This window comes from Lygodium microphyllum, chromosome 1, assembly GCF_053477565.2.
Source record: "Lygodium microphyllum isolate KBCC chromosome 1, Lygodium_microphyllum_v1.1.10, whole genome shotgun sequence".
In the NCBI taxonomy this organism is placed as follows: domain Eukaryota; kingdom Viridiplantae; phylum Streptophyta; class Polypodiopsida; order Schizaeales; family Lygodiaceae; genus Lygodium; species Lygodium microphyllum.
Genome location: NC_141135.1, coordinates 96,655,706 through 96,669,962, shown reverse-complemented (window position 1 = coordinate 96,669,962; position 14,257 = coordinate 96,655,706). Strand labels below are relative to the sequence as shown.

Below are 14,257 nucleotides of genomic sequence, written 5' to 3'. Positions count from 1 at the left end.
TATATTTCTTTTGTGGTGGTTTCGTTGTCTTCTTTCATGAAGACTCCTACTAAGGAGCATTGGAGAGAAACTTTGGGTGTTCTTGGTTATTTATAGAGGACTCGGTCCTACGATATCATGTATGGAGAGGGAGTTACTCTTTTTGGTTGGAGTGACTTGGGAGCTATCGCGTGGAGCAGTAAGAAGTAGTCTATTGTGGCCCTTTCTTCTACAGAGGCCAAGTATTGTACATTATGTTCTATAGCTATGAAGGCGGTTTGGCTTTGCCGCATGTTGGCGGAGATTGGCTTTCCCTAGCTTGGACCTATGGAGTTGTGGAGAACCGAAGTGCTCTAGTTGTGGCGAAGAACCTTGTGTTCCATATTGGCATGAAGCACATTGAGGTTCGGTATCACTATGTTTGAGAGTGGATTGTGGATTCCAAGTGAGTGGTGGCCTACTGTCCCATGATAAACAACGTAACGGATTTCTTTACGAAGCTTTTACCCCATGCTTCTATGCTTCATCACATGAGGTTGTTCGGTCTTTAGACACTCCCAGGATCTGAGAGGGGGTGTTAGCTTGCCTATTTTAGTCACATTAGTCAGTTATCTCCTAGTTGTGAGCTCCTATTAGAGTTTGACGGAGACATAGGAGCTTTGGCAATGCTAGTTGGCCAGCATTTATGGCACTCTTAGGGGGGCAGGTTGGCTAGATTTGGGTATTTATGGCTACATATAGCTAATCCCCCCACTTGGCAGTTACTCACTCTCTCCAGTCTTTTGTCCTTCTTGGTAGGTGCACACTTCGACACACCGACGCTTTGTGCTTGGTGCTGCCATCATCTCCTTCTGCTTTCCCATTTGTATCAGTATTCTTCCTTGTTCCGTCAGATTTCATTCTTCTTTTATTGCAGTCTCTCTTTGTTCCTTTTTCTCTGTGTTTTTATTCCTTTTTGTTGCGCACTCTCATAGGCTCTTCGATTAGCTCTTTTATATTGTGTCCAATAAACCTGATTTGGGGCATTTAATTCTTTGATTGATTTAATAAAGTGAGTTTGGTCAATGACCAGTTTGTACAATGTCCAAGCTGCCTTTTCCCTGCTGTGATCAGGCTCCAAATGCTATGCTAGTATTTTGCATTGGTAGATGGTTGGTCAGCGAGATTTGGTTGGACAACCCCTATTGTTAGGGGCCATTTTGGTCAGTCTGAGATTTAGGGATGATTAGCTATATATAGCCTTGTTGAGCTAAAAATGCATTAACTTTATTAAAACAGTCCCAAAACTCAAATTAATCGAGGAATTAAAATCTTTTATTAAAAAGAAACACAGTTCTAGAGAGTTTATGTGCCCCACATGCAAATCCTAATTTGGGAGGTTCCGAACTTTCTATCAATACCCTCCATTCAGCCCAATCTTGTTCTTGTAGTTTGCAGGTGCTAGAGCTTTGCTATCCACACCCCATTTGTGGAGGAGATCCTTGTTGGAGCTGCCCACTATTGCTGTCCATCACATGGGGCTTGCTTCCAAGCCTTTTGCTGCTGTACTAGAGCTGCCTAATTGCTGGCGATTTCTGTACAGCCTGTCCTTGCTGCCACCTAGCTGTTCACGACATCTTAACAACTGCTTTTTGCTGTTTGCTCTGCCCTGCCTGCGAGGTTATCTCTAAACCTGTGTTTTGCTACTTGTATGGCCTGTACAGCTGCCTTTCATCATTTAAGCCTGCATTTGCTGTTTTCTCTCTGTCTTTGACCCATTCGACACATTGATCTAGCATCCACTGCTGCATTTGCTGCTGCTAGACACCTTTGAAGGCTGCCTTGCTATGTTTTGGGGTCCATGAACGGACAACACACTCTCTCTAGCTCACACTCTTTGCCTCGGTCCTTGAGACACCGGAGTTCGGGGGTTAGCATTCATTCACTGCATAGTGTGTTTGTTGCATTGAGCATTATATTCTATTCAGATCGATTCATTTCATTATTCTCCGTCTTTATTATCTTTGAGTTACCCTAACCCTAATTGTGTTCTAGTACCAATTTTTACTTTGTCGTATGATTGTATTCGAGTTTCTATACTAGGGCATTTCTTTACAAGACCCCCATCAGTTGGGTAGATTATCCTCTTCCTTTTGTAGGTTGGCGCACAAATTGCAATGTTCATCTCCGTCTCTAGTAGGGGCTGTTGGTTGCATATTTGGTTTCTGGTCTCCGTCACTATCGCTGCTATCATCTCTGTCATCGTTTTCAGTGTTGTTACCATTTTCTAGTTTGATCCGGTGCCTTCATTAATGCTTTGGGGTGCGTGTAGGGATTGCTCAATCCATTATTGTATTCAGTATTCTCTCTAGATTTAGTGCAGATTTCTTTTTCCTCCCTTTTGTCTTCTCTCTTCCCCTTTTCTCTGTGTTAGTGTTCCCCTTTTGTTGTGCACTCTTACGTGGTATCGTCGCCTAAGCAAGGATACAGAGGTTTTCTTTAGAGGAGGCCACCTTGTTATTGAAAACACAAAATTTCAGCCTGTTGTTTGCTATAGAAAACATACATTTTTTGTGTTTTACAATTGCTTTCAACAAACTTTCTTTTTCATTCCTGCAATCTTCTCTCTTCTCCTTTTCTCTCGCCGTCTTCATGTTTCTCTTTTGTTGTGCACCTTCACACGACGGTTCTCTTTACCCTTGCTACTGCCAAAGTGTCCTATATCAAGGGAGTACAAAACACTTCAAAATCTTCTTAACTTGCTCCCATGAGAGACATGGCTATTGGAAAGCCTTTGCTTAGAGCACATTGTTGTAGCTCTCTCACTATTATTCATTCAATATTTGACATTTATTTATTTATTTCTTCTTCATTTGTGTTTTGTCTAAGCTCATTGTATTAGTTGTGTTCTCACACTCTCTGTGTTTTCTTTGCAAATCCAAGGGTGCCAGATGGCTAGGTGGCAACAGGGTGCAAGTTGTCAGTAGCTGTAGAAGATGGGGCAATAGTAGAAGGACAAGTGCATCTGCAAAAATGAGATGATCAAAGATGTTGGACAACCTCTTATTTATAGATGTGGACCCTCCCAAAATTAAGGTTTTGGCTAATGGGACACAAACTTTGGTAATTTGTAAGCTCTAGGGTTGTTTTAATGAGCTAATGAAGATCTAATGTGTGATGCATCCTTTTGAACTTAACACCCCCTCTTAGGCCTAAAAGTGGAACAAAAAAGGGATTGCAAGCATAGCTCATCCCATCTTTTACATGGAAACATCCCACTCCAAGCAGTTAAGGCATTGGTTAAAGGATGCATGGCTGTTGCCCAAGAACCTACCAAGATGATAGAGGTGATGGTTATCTTATCTTGGGAGCCCAAAGAGCCACCCCAAAGAGGTCAAGGCATCAAACAAAGGATGCTTGGCCAATGGCCTACTAGGACCTAAAAAGGCAAAGTCTAACCACTTTGAACTCTTTTTTTTGTTGGTGTGGAAGTAATTATGTCCATGGGTAAAAATAAAGGAATGCTCAGATCTAATATCATATAATAGAAGACTATTTGAATCACCTATCCAAAGTGTTGGTGACCAAGGATAAAGTGGTCAAGAGGTATAGATTAATGGTGGTAAAAGAATTGCTAGTGGAGACATCTCAGGATCCACTTAGGGGTGCTTCGCACAATGAGATGCACAGGTGAATGCTATATGATGAGAATATGTATGTAGCAAGGTGCCACTTGGACAATGTCCCTTGTGGGAAAATTGTTCACTTGCTTGAGCGCCCTTTTACAAAGATGATGACAATGATCGTGCAATGCAAAGGGTAGGTACAACATGGAAGGGAGGCCGATGTCGAAGACAAATGGTAAAACTTGTAGATACCAAGTGAAGGGTGGGAATCCCCTCTTAACCATGGATTTTATGTTGAGCTAAAAATGCATTATATGCTGATTAGCCATATTAAATAGCCCCAAAACAAGCTTAATTAATTAAATTACCAAACTTTATTTGAAAAAAAAGTGTTTCTAGAGTGTTTGTGTCCCATAAGCCAAACCCTAATTTGGGAGGATCCAATCACCACTCAGCCTTAATCTCGTTTTTGCAGCTTTCAAGTGCCCTTATCTTTGCTGTCCACTCTAGGTTCACAAAGGATATCTTAGTTTGAGCTATTGTCTAGTCCCTTGCTGCTATTGGCAGCTATTGGCAGCTAGATTTCAGCTTGTTTGTGCTATTGTCTAGTTAGTGACTGCTGCTTACACCCGTCAAGATCTATCGAGACCAATCGCTTGCTGCCACGCCACATTTGCTGCATTTATGCTGTATGACCAGCTAAAAGGCTGTGTTTCTGCTGTCTGCAACTTTGCCTGAGCTGCCACATCATCTTGAAGGCTGCATTTTGCTGATCAGCTGTCTTGATTGCATTTTGGTGATTAGTTGTCGATTGGTGCATTTTGCTATTTTCTGCACTACTTGCCCATTTGTCACAGATTTGGCCATTAGAGAGCTCTGTTTATGGTTACCGAACATTCTCAAAGGTTGCTTGCTGCATTTCGGGATCCGTCAGTGCGATACACTCTTTTATTCATACTGCCTACCTTGGTCCTTGAGACATGGGAGTTCGAGATTCAATATTCACCTTGTAGTGTATTTTGCATTGATCATTGTATTTATTCATTATTTAGATTTATTCATTTTTTGTGTTCATTGTCTTTGTGTTATCCTAACCCTAAAGGGAAGATGACATCGAACCTTCTGCACCACCTCAGTCTTCAAAGGAGTCTATGCCAAGAACTAAGTTGGAGTGGGTTCCATAGTCTACCTTGGATAGTTTTGACTTCTCCATTAGGGGGTCTCCTAAGTCCCTTGATGATCAAATCACTTTATTCCTAAACAAGCTGCCTAGAGTATATTTCCATTTTGTGTAGCAAGTGATCTCACAGCCTATCATGCCTAAATTCTATGAATTTGAGTGTCAAATACTGTGTTACATTTAGTTGTTCAACTAGTTTCATAGTGCATTCTCCATAGAAGGAGCTCTCATTGTTTCTTCTCAAAAGGGGCAAGGGAAAGGTAAGAAAAAGCAAAAGCAAAACCAAAATCAAATCAAACTTGAACTCAAAATCAAAATTAAGCTAGTGAGCCACAAGGGAACTCCCAGTCATCCTTAAAACCTCGATAGTAGAATGTACCAAAGCAAAACAAATATTGCGAACATTGTCAAAGGGCTTGTGGCTACTTTGACGATGAGTGTCAATCCAAGGCAAGAGGCACACAGCCCAAACAAAAGATTCAAACCCCGCCTCTGAGTTGGGTAATTTCCAAGGTAATTCCCAATAAGGAAGTCAAGGTGATGGCAACCAAAATCAAGGGTAGTAGCAAGGCTAGAGATGCTGCCAATAGTTAGCCATCACAACTAGTATCGTTCTCAACTCGAATGGGTATGTTTGACTGGTTTATTTGACATGATGTCCATTTTGTCTTTGTGGAGATATCCAAGGTTGCGAGCTTAGTCCAAATTCGCGAGTTACCTCTTGAGGAGGCAACCACAGAGGCTCCCTCTACCCAATTGAGCACATCTTCTCGTGTTTGGATTGTGGATAGTAGAGTAACCCATCATATGATCCCCATCCATAACATTTTTATCTTCCGAGTCCATGCAATTGGAAATGTTCAGTTGGGAACAACTCCTTGGTCAAGATTTGTGGTCTAGGTTGCATCAAGTTAGATACTAATGAGGGCCGGGACCTTGCTTTATTGGATGATGTTAATAAGTTTCCCAACTTGGGGTGAATCTTTTGTCCATTCAATAGCTTTATCGATCAACTCCTCAGTCAAGATCCATGGTTTAGGTCATGTCAAAATTCATACTGATGAGAGTTGGAATCTCGCTTCACTAGATGATGTTATTAAGTTCCCCAACTTGGGGTGAACCTTTTGTCCGTTCAGTTGCTTTGAACAATTATCCTTATTGCGACCACAGTTGAGGTCATAGATTCTCAGATTAGTTTAGACACCGTTAGCGATTGCTTGCCGTCAGCGAGGCACAATCTAATGGCCTCCACATGATGATTCAGTCACCACACGGGAGCCAATTAACAATAAGCATTTTTGGTATCATCGCTTTGGACACCTTGGGTATGGCTGGCTCTATGAGCTATCACGTCGTCTAATGGTTGAGGGCCTTCCACACCTTAAATTGTCCAAGGATTTGTGTCCAGCTTGTTGGCTCTAGAAACAATACCATGCACCATTCCCTTAGCACACCACACATAGAGCCAAGGCGCCCCTTTGATTGATTCATGTTGATATTTGTGGGCCAACATCCACTGCTACCCTTAATGGTGCACTATACTTATTTTTGATAGTGAATAATTTTTCTGGATACATGTGGGTACACAGCAGTCCATGATTGATGGAGGCTATCTACAGTCTAGGATGTGTAGACAGCTGTAGAAGATGAAAATCCAGCCTGGTTGAGTAGGCAGACTGAGAAAAAGGCAGAAGTTGATCAAAATGCAGCTTGTGCGGAGGAGAAGAGGCTGTCAAACAGGTCACCTGGATTATATGGTTCTGAACACAGCAGCAGAGAAGATGGCAATCCTTCAAGGGCACAGCTAGCTGGGTGGCAGCAATCAGGGCAGCCGCCAGTGAAGAGGTAGATGATGAAGGATGATGTGATGGAGAGTTGACATATGGATGGAAGGGAATGCCCACAACATGTCCTTAAATAGGAGTTTTTTGGGCATTTGTCCTACTACCAAATACTATGTACTTTTCTTATTCTGTTTGAGGCTGTCTTGATGAGTTAAATAGGCTGGACTACATTAAATTATATTGTAATTAAAGCCTTTAATTTACTTGGTAACCGGTGTTCCCATCAAGCAGGAAATATGTACTACCAAAGTACCAATGTAAATGTGCATAGAAGCTATATTATATTACTAAAATGATGCTGTACCATATTGGAGGCACACTCACTTATACATGTGACACAAATGAGAGCAAATGAGCGATGAGGGTACATGTAGTGGATGACATGAGGAGAGTATTTAAGAGTGCTTGCAAAATGCAACAGTCACCAAGTCTTGAAACCTCAGCTGGGTGCCCAAATAAAAAGGGCAACTGAAGAAAACATTCCCATGCCCAACAAGTCTATGGCATTCTAGTCTGCCTAGACTTCACTGAATCTCGAAATCTCAGCTGGGTGCCCAAACACAAAGGGAAACTGAAGGAAACATTCCCATGCCCAACAAGTCTACGACATTCTAGTCAGCCTAGACTTTGGCTCTGCTCACATCTAGTTTTTAATATCCCCATGGTTGTGAGCTTATGAAGCCAACCAAATGCTACAATGCCTTTGGAAGCTGGTGCTTCACTTGTGTGGAAATAGGTGTCTTAACTGCTTCCCAAATCCACATGTTGCGGACGTTTGTGCAGACTATCACCTTAAAGGATCCCATGTGTACAAGCCTATGACAAATTCTGTGAGAATGCATAGATCTTAGCAATTACATGTTTGAAATGTGGCAGTGTATGAGTGAGGGAAGGATTATATCGTTATTCACATAAACTATAGGAAGTCAGTTTAATAACATAACTTCTAAGGTTCCAAGGTCAAACCTCTTGCATTATTGTGATAAATACAGTAACCACCACCTGGAAAATCGTTTGACTGTTGTGAAGGCACTTGTGAGCAAACTTGAAGAAGATTGCCATGTGATCATAGCATCAGACTTGAGAGACCCTCTTGTACTTCATTGGGCTGTATCAAAAACTTTAACTGGGAACTGGGAGGTATGGTTTATCATTTTAATATACTTTACCTGCATCATGTTGAAACATGGCTACCATGAACTTTCTGCTTACATTTCTTTGATCTTGAAATATAGCAGACTCCACCAGAAACCATTATTCCTCCTGATTCTACAGTGCTCCAAGGTTCTTGTGAGACAAATTTCAAGAATGAGTTTGCTGGTGAATCAGGGTATCAGGTATACATGTGACAAGCATACTTTGATATTATATACTGTCTTCTTCTATGTTGTATTGAGCTGGTTCTTGTGTTGGTGGTTGTTGGCTATGTATGCAGTCATTGGAAATGACGTTGAAAGACTCTGGTGTTATTGGTATCCCATTTGTTTTACGGTCAGGAGGAAACTGGATAAAAAACAATGGGTCTGATTTCTATGTGTCATTAGAGGCAGCCAAAAAACCCAGAAAGGTGTTGTTATTACTGCAGATTTGTTTGACTTTCTGTATGTTTGGTTGATGTACTAGTATTTGTGATCAGCATTTGTATTTGTGGTAATTATCAATGTACAGGATAAAGGAGATGGAAAAGGAACTGCAAAGTGGCTCTTGGAGGAGATTGCTGATCGTGAAAGTGATGCTGAGAGATCTTTGATGCACAGGTGATTGTTGAATGTGTGCTTTTTTTTCTTGAATGTGTGCTTTTTTTCTGGAAAGACCTCTTTTTTCCAGAGAAAGAAGATTCTACCAATACACCTCAGAGAAATTCCTCCTGAGGTTTAAAAACAAAGTATAAAGAAGGCCCTGTAAAGAACAATGCATGCAAATGGATGATGAAAAATTTCTATTATCAATTATACTATATTGTGTAATGCATTGACTGGTCTTTTCATGTGCAGATTTAACATAGCCATTGATCTTACCATGAAGGCTAGAAATGGAGGGCCTCTACCACTTGTAGGGATTCTTGTATGGATGAGGTTCATGGCTACAAGACAGCTGAATTGGAACAAGAATTACAATGTGAAACCACGGTCTGTGTGGTTTAAATCTGAGGTCTCTTGCACTTTTGTATATCCAGGTGACAAGTTCTACGTTTGACAAGCTTTTTTCACTGCAGGGAGATTAGTGCTGCTCAAGATCGCCTTACGAACTTGCTTCAAGACCTTTTCAGGGAGCAACCTGGAGATAGAGAGATTATTAGGACTATAATGTCAACTGTTGGTAGGGGCGGGCAAGGGGATGTGGGGCAGCGCATTAGGGATGAGATTCTTGTTATACAGGTGATCCTTCAGATTATGTCCTTATGATGAGGAATACTTGCATCGTCTTTGTTAAAGCGTAAGCCTCACATAGGGTCTTTAAAATCTCAGAGGAAGAATGATTGCAAGGGAGGGATGATGGAAGAATGGCATCAAAAGCTTCACAATAACACTAGCCCAGATGACGTTGTGATATGCCAGGTCTGGGTTGATGAATGCTACAAGCTAAATCATATGCAGCTCTAGCTTTCCTCCATGTGTTTATGCTGCTCTCCCTTTCAGGCCCTTCTTGACTACATCAAAAGTGACTTAAATATTAAAGCTTACTGGAGAACATTGAAAGAAAACGGTGTCACAAAAGAGCGCCTTGCCAGTTATGATAGACCTATAGTTTCTGAGCCACGGTTTTCACCAAGCCAGAAAGAGGGTCTTATTCGTGATTTGACAGCCTATCTAAGAACACTCAAGGTATGCTTGCGGTACATTCTGAAAATTAACATGGGTAACTTTCATCTCTATCAAGTCTAACTTGATCATGAAGATGTTTTCTAACTATGATCTTTAAATATTTAATATCTGGAACTCAACTGTTTCTACTTTCACTTTGAATGGGCATGGGCTTATTCTTGGTTCACAGGCAGTTCACTCAGGAGCAGATCTTGAGTCAGCCATTGCAACCTGTATGGGTTATTCTTCTGAGGTATGCTGTTATTCTATCTTCATCTCATGTAACTGACAATGTGCTATCTGAAATCTATGAATCACTGTAATGCTTGTATTTATCTAAATGACCTACAAACTCTTAATGCCTTGAAACATTCGATCTTGTGGACACAATAAAGACTCAGCTTAACTTAGTTTAATGGTATACCTCTCGATTGCTCTTCCGATAAGACAAAGAATTTGAATAGGAGTGCAAATCAAATCTTGTCAATATCTAGCAGGTCAGCATGATCACTTATGATCGTAAGTGCTTTAGTAGTGCCACAGACATTCACCGATCATTATTTTACAAAAGATGGTAAAACTTGAAACCTGAGCTGTGGGACGCACACAACAGGAGATGCTATTACTTTTGTATTCCCGGAGAGAGCTTTCCTAAGCTTGAAGAATTCTTCCATCTTGTATATTTTCTTTAACTTGTTCGTATTGCTTTCTATTTCCTCAAGCTTGAAGATTTCTTTGTTATTGTATATTTTTCATGTGATCAAGTCAAGTGGTGACCATGATTAAGCGAAGAATAGAGTGGCCAATATGTCAGTGAAACATACTGAATTATGATCTACTTTTGCATATTGCAACTCATCAACCTATTAAAAGGCATAGACTACTTGATAGTCACTTAGACTGCATCGTGTCATTGTAAATGAGGTTATATCCGGTATAATGATCGAGCTTAAAGGTAAATGTGGGTGTTCCATGAGTTTGAAAAGTGTGCATGAAAGTTATGCATCATGTCATTGTAACTGAGGCTATATCTGGTATGTGGGTGTTCCGTGAGTTTGAAAAGTGTGCATGAAAGTTATGCAGTGACAAGCAATGCTGGACACAGGTCGAATGTTTTTGCATCAGCACACTCAAATTCCACGTTTCCATTTTTATCTACCATAGAAGTTTCTAGGGAATGTTGGGCAATTCAAATATCAATGAAACGTTCTGAATAGAGTGTGTTATTGGGCCACTATAATATTATTTTACTTAATGATGTGTTGTTGAACAGGGTGAGGGATTCATGGGAGGTGTCCAGATCCACCCAATTAAAGACTTGTCTTCAGATCTTCCGGTAATCACTAAGATGAGAACTTCATCACATTCTCAGTTGTATATATGAAAGTGCAAGCATGATCCAGGCTTTATTATGTTGGTTGATTGTACAGTCATATGTTAAATATCTCCATGTGTTGTCTTCAATTTTCTGCTGGTCTGAGCTCAAAAACTTCTGTGTAGACTAATTTATGTGCAATGCTTGTAAAACTCCAATGTGGATAAGTTTTCAGGAGGCTCGATTGAGAGAACAAAAACTATTACGTTTTTGTAATTATACTTGTTTGTGATAGTTTCAGGAGGTTCAATTGAGTGCATAATATCTTATTATGTTTTTGTGAAGGCTCTTTTGGAATTTGTCTTGGATCATGTGGAAGACAAGGCTGTTATTCCTCTTGTTGAGGTGAGAGACCTGAAAGACAAACTGTTTACTCTTTGCTGTGGTTATTCTACGTTGGCAGAACATATTTCAGTGGATTCTAATTTTCATACCTCATAGTATCTGAATTCTGCTAAAATCATATCGCATCGGACCAGATTACATTGTACAGTTTACAGGCTCTAAGTATGCAGGAAAATTTGCTTTTCAGGGTTTGGTGGAGTCACGTCGAGAGCTTCAACCAAATCTTCTAAAACCGCATGACAGATTGCGAGATATAATCTTTCTAGATTTGGCTCTTGATTCAACAGTTAGAACTGCAGTGGAGAGAGGGCTTGAAGAATTGAGTAGTGCTTCAGCAGGGGTATGTGCACTTGATTATTATGTTTGATAAATTTGAAATAGCTTCAAAGTTGATGGCATTCTGTATTTGCAGGACATCATCTACATGATCACCCTGATACTGGAAAACTTGTGTTTATCAAGCATCGATAATGAAGAACTAGTGTATTGTTTGAAGGCAAGTTTTGATATATAATGGCATAATTGTTGTTGAAAGTTTTGGTAAAAGGTGAATTGTCAGTTGCTTATTAATCTTGAATTGTCTGGGTAAAGAAAGGTTTTGATGTCACCGTTATACATTGGATGACTGTTGGCCTTCAATCATTGTTACTACAGGAATGGATGTCAGATAAATACTCAGTGACTATTGGCTATTTCATTGCTGCAGGAATGGAGTAATGTGTATGAAGCGTGCAAGGGTGACCACGAACAGTGGCCATTAAGGGCTAAGGCAGTATTAGATCGAACAAGGCTTGTACTTGCTGACAAAGCTGAACAGTATAATGAGCTTCTACAACCGTCTGCAGAATATCTTGGAAGTTTGCTGGGAGTTGAGCAATGGGCTGTATGTAACAACTTCCTTCTGTACATTTGAAGCTGACTTGTTATATCCAATGCTTTGATTTTCTTCTCATTTGATTGTTTCAATGTCGGCCTTGGAAGGAGGTTGTGACTATATTTGATGACATTTTCTTGGTAAAAACAGATTGACATTTTCACAGAAGAGATTATCCGATCGGGTTCTGCTGCTTCTCTATCTCAGCTCTTGAATCGACTTGATCCTGTTCTACGATCTACTGCACATCTGGGCAGGCAAGTACTGGGACTGGAACTTCATAGGCTGCACATCAGCTTGAAAAGTAGAAAAGATGTTTGGACATTTTGACATATCCTCAGCAATCTGCAGTATGTCTGATGTCATATACATTTGCAGTTGGCAAATAATTAGTCCAGTGGAAGTGCGTGGGTATGTTGAAGTAGTAAATGACCTTGGAGAAGTTCAAGATAAGACCTATCAAAGACCAACGATATTGGTTGCTAACAAGGTAAAAGGGGAAGAGGAAATTCCAGATGGTGCGGTTGCACTGCTAACTCCCGACATGCCAGATGTATTGTCACATGTGTCTGTTAGGGCAAGGAATGGAAAGGTCAGTAATCAGTAGACTTTAATGAATGGGATTGTAAGTACTTTTTTCTTAAGTTCTCTGCTTGGTATCGTTGGTGCTTCATTACTTGTATTGACATCTCCTTACTGGCCTTTTTTTTGTTGTGTTTCATTTAACAGGTTTGCTTTGCCACATGTTTTGAACCAGAAATATTAAGTGACCTACAGGCAAAGAAGGGTGTCCCTTTGAAGCTACAACCGACATCATCAGAACTTGTTTACAGGTATTGGGATTGCTTGAAACAATCCTCCTTTCAAAGAAACAGCCTATTTTCACAGGTATTTGGCTTGCTTGAATCAATCCTGTCCAAAAATCAGCATATCATTATGGGTGATTGAAGAACGAAATATGTGAGGATTCTTCCAAGTTGTATGCATTGGCACAAGTATGTTCTGTCTTCACAGATATGGTTTTGCCACGGCTTCACACAGCCTTGTGGTTTGTAATAGGTTTAGCTTCAGGTCTGATCGACATAGACAGAGATGAGCTGAGTGCCTACTTTGAGAGAGAGCAGTGTGCATGGCTCAATCTTCCACTTCCAGAAAGAAAAATACTGATGTGGTAGTGATGTCAGAGGAGAAGGTCAGCAGGGTGGCCACCAGCACAGCAAACAGAGCAGTAAATTGATGGTGCCTGCAGCTTAGGACCTCCTGGACAGGTGGTTAGACTAGGCAGCCCCTAGAAAAGGGTGACAGCACTCAGGACAACTCTGCAAACTGAGATATGCTTCTGCAGGGGTGTGGACAGCAGTGGAGAGTGCTGAGGAAGAATGAATAGAAGAAGTGTTGGGAGAGTGAATGAGAGTTTGTGGGAGAATGAGTGGTGGGGGGATGAAGGCCCACAACATGCCCTATTTATAAGGGATTTCGGTGCATTTGTTTTACCATGTGAAGTAAGAGACAGTAAGTGCAACTAAAGCCTTTTTGGGCCGTTAATGAAGACTAAAAATTAAGTGTTTATGCACTACTATAATTAATTGTTAATGCATGTGAGGACTTTGGTTCCTCAACAAACCCTCTTTGCCCCAAAAAGGTTCCACCACCCGAGAGAGAGAGAGAGAGAGAGAGAGAGAGAGAGAGAGAGAGAGAGAGAGAGAGCGTGCGATCGCGGAGCGAGCAGCCATGTCGTCGCCTGTGCGCCTATCCCTACTGCTGCCCGTTTGACCTGCGGGTCACTGCCCTTGCCTTCACCTAGACCTACGCGCCCTGTCAGACTGCCCCATCGACGCCTGAACGAGTGCATGCTTGTGGTCTCCTGCTTTATGTCCGCGTGCAGAACTAAGGAAGCCGCGTTGAGAGAGAGAGAGAGAGAGAGAGAGAGAGAGAGAGAGAGAGAGAAAGAGAGAAAGAGAAAACCTCTTCACATGATGGCCTTGTGTCATCATGTATCTTGTAATCCAGTAATCTTGTATTTTTTTCGTAATTAATATAATTACCTTTTACGAAAAAAAAAAAAAAAAAGAGAGAGAGAGAGAGAGAGAGAGAGAGGATGCTGCTCCCGCTCCGTGCCGCCCTGCCATCGCTAGGTCTGGCGCGACCTGCGGGCGCGTTTTCCTGCGCCGCCGCCGCCTGAAAACCCTACCTGTCGCCACCCTGCGTTTGCCTCAGGCTCGTCGTCGGCCCTGTTCGCCAGGCGTTCGCA

General features: G+C 41.3%; 1 protein-coding gene across 1 annotated transcript in view; it reads left to right on the top strand.

The window, feature by feature from the left end:
- The window catches only part of SEX1 (Pyruvate phosphate dikinase, PEP/pyruvate binding domain-containing protein), a 113,374-nt gene that overhangs the window by 13,604 nt on the left and 85,513 nt on the right, over nt 1-14,257 (top strand). Inside the window, exons 11-27 of the mRNA XM_087679456.1 lie at nt 7,638-7,748; nt 7,847-7,945; nt 8,044-8,175; nt 8,277-8,365; nt 8,603-8,737; nt 8,824-8,986; nt 9,077-9,166; nt 9,248-9,433; nt 9,603-9,665; nt 10,686-10,748; nt 11,073-11,132; nt 11,320-11,472; nt 11,545-11,628; nt 11,839-12,015; nt 12,157-12,263; nt 12,385-12,598; nt 12,736-12,839. Of these exons, the coding sequence (XP_087535582.1) occupies nt 7,638-7,748; nt 7,847-7,945; nt 8,044-8,175; nt 8,277-8,365; nt 8,603-8,737; nt 8,824-8,986; nt 9,077-9,166; nt 9,248-9,433; nt 9,603-9,665; nt 10,686-10,748; nt 11,073-11,132; nt 11,320-11,472; nt 11,545-11,628; nt 11,839-12,015; nt 12,157-12,263; nt 12,385-12,598; nt 12,736-12,839 (2,030 nt within the window). The remainder of the gene's footprint in view (nt 1-7,637; nt 7,749-7,846; nt 7,946-8,043; nt 8,176-8,276; nt 8,366-8,602; nt 8,738-8,823; nt 8,987-9,076; nt 9,167-9,247; nt 9,434-9,602; nt 9,666-10,685; nt 10,749-11,072; nt 11,133-11,319; nt 11,473-11,544; nt 11,629-11,838; nt 12,016-12,156; nt 12,264-12,384; nt 12,599-12,735; nt 12,840-14,257) is intronic.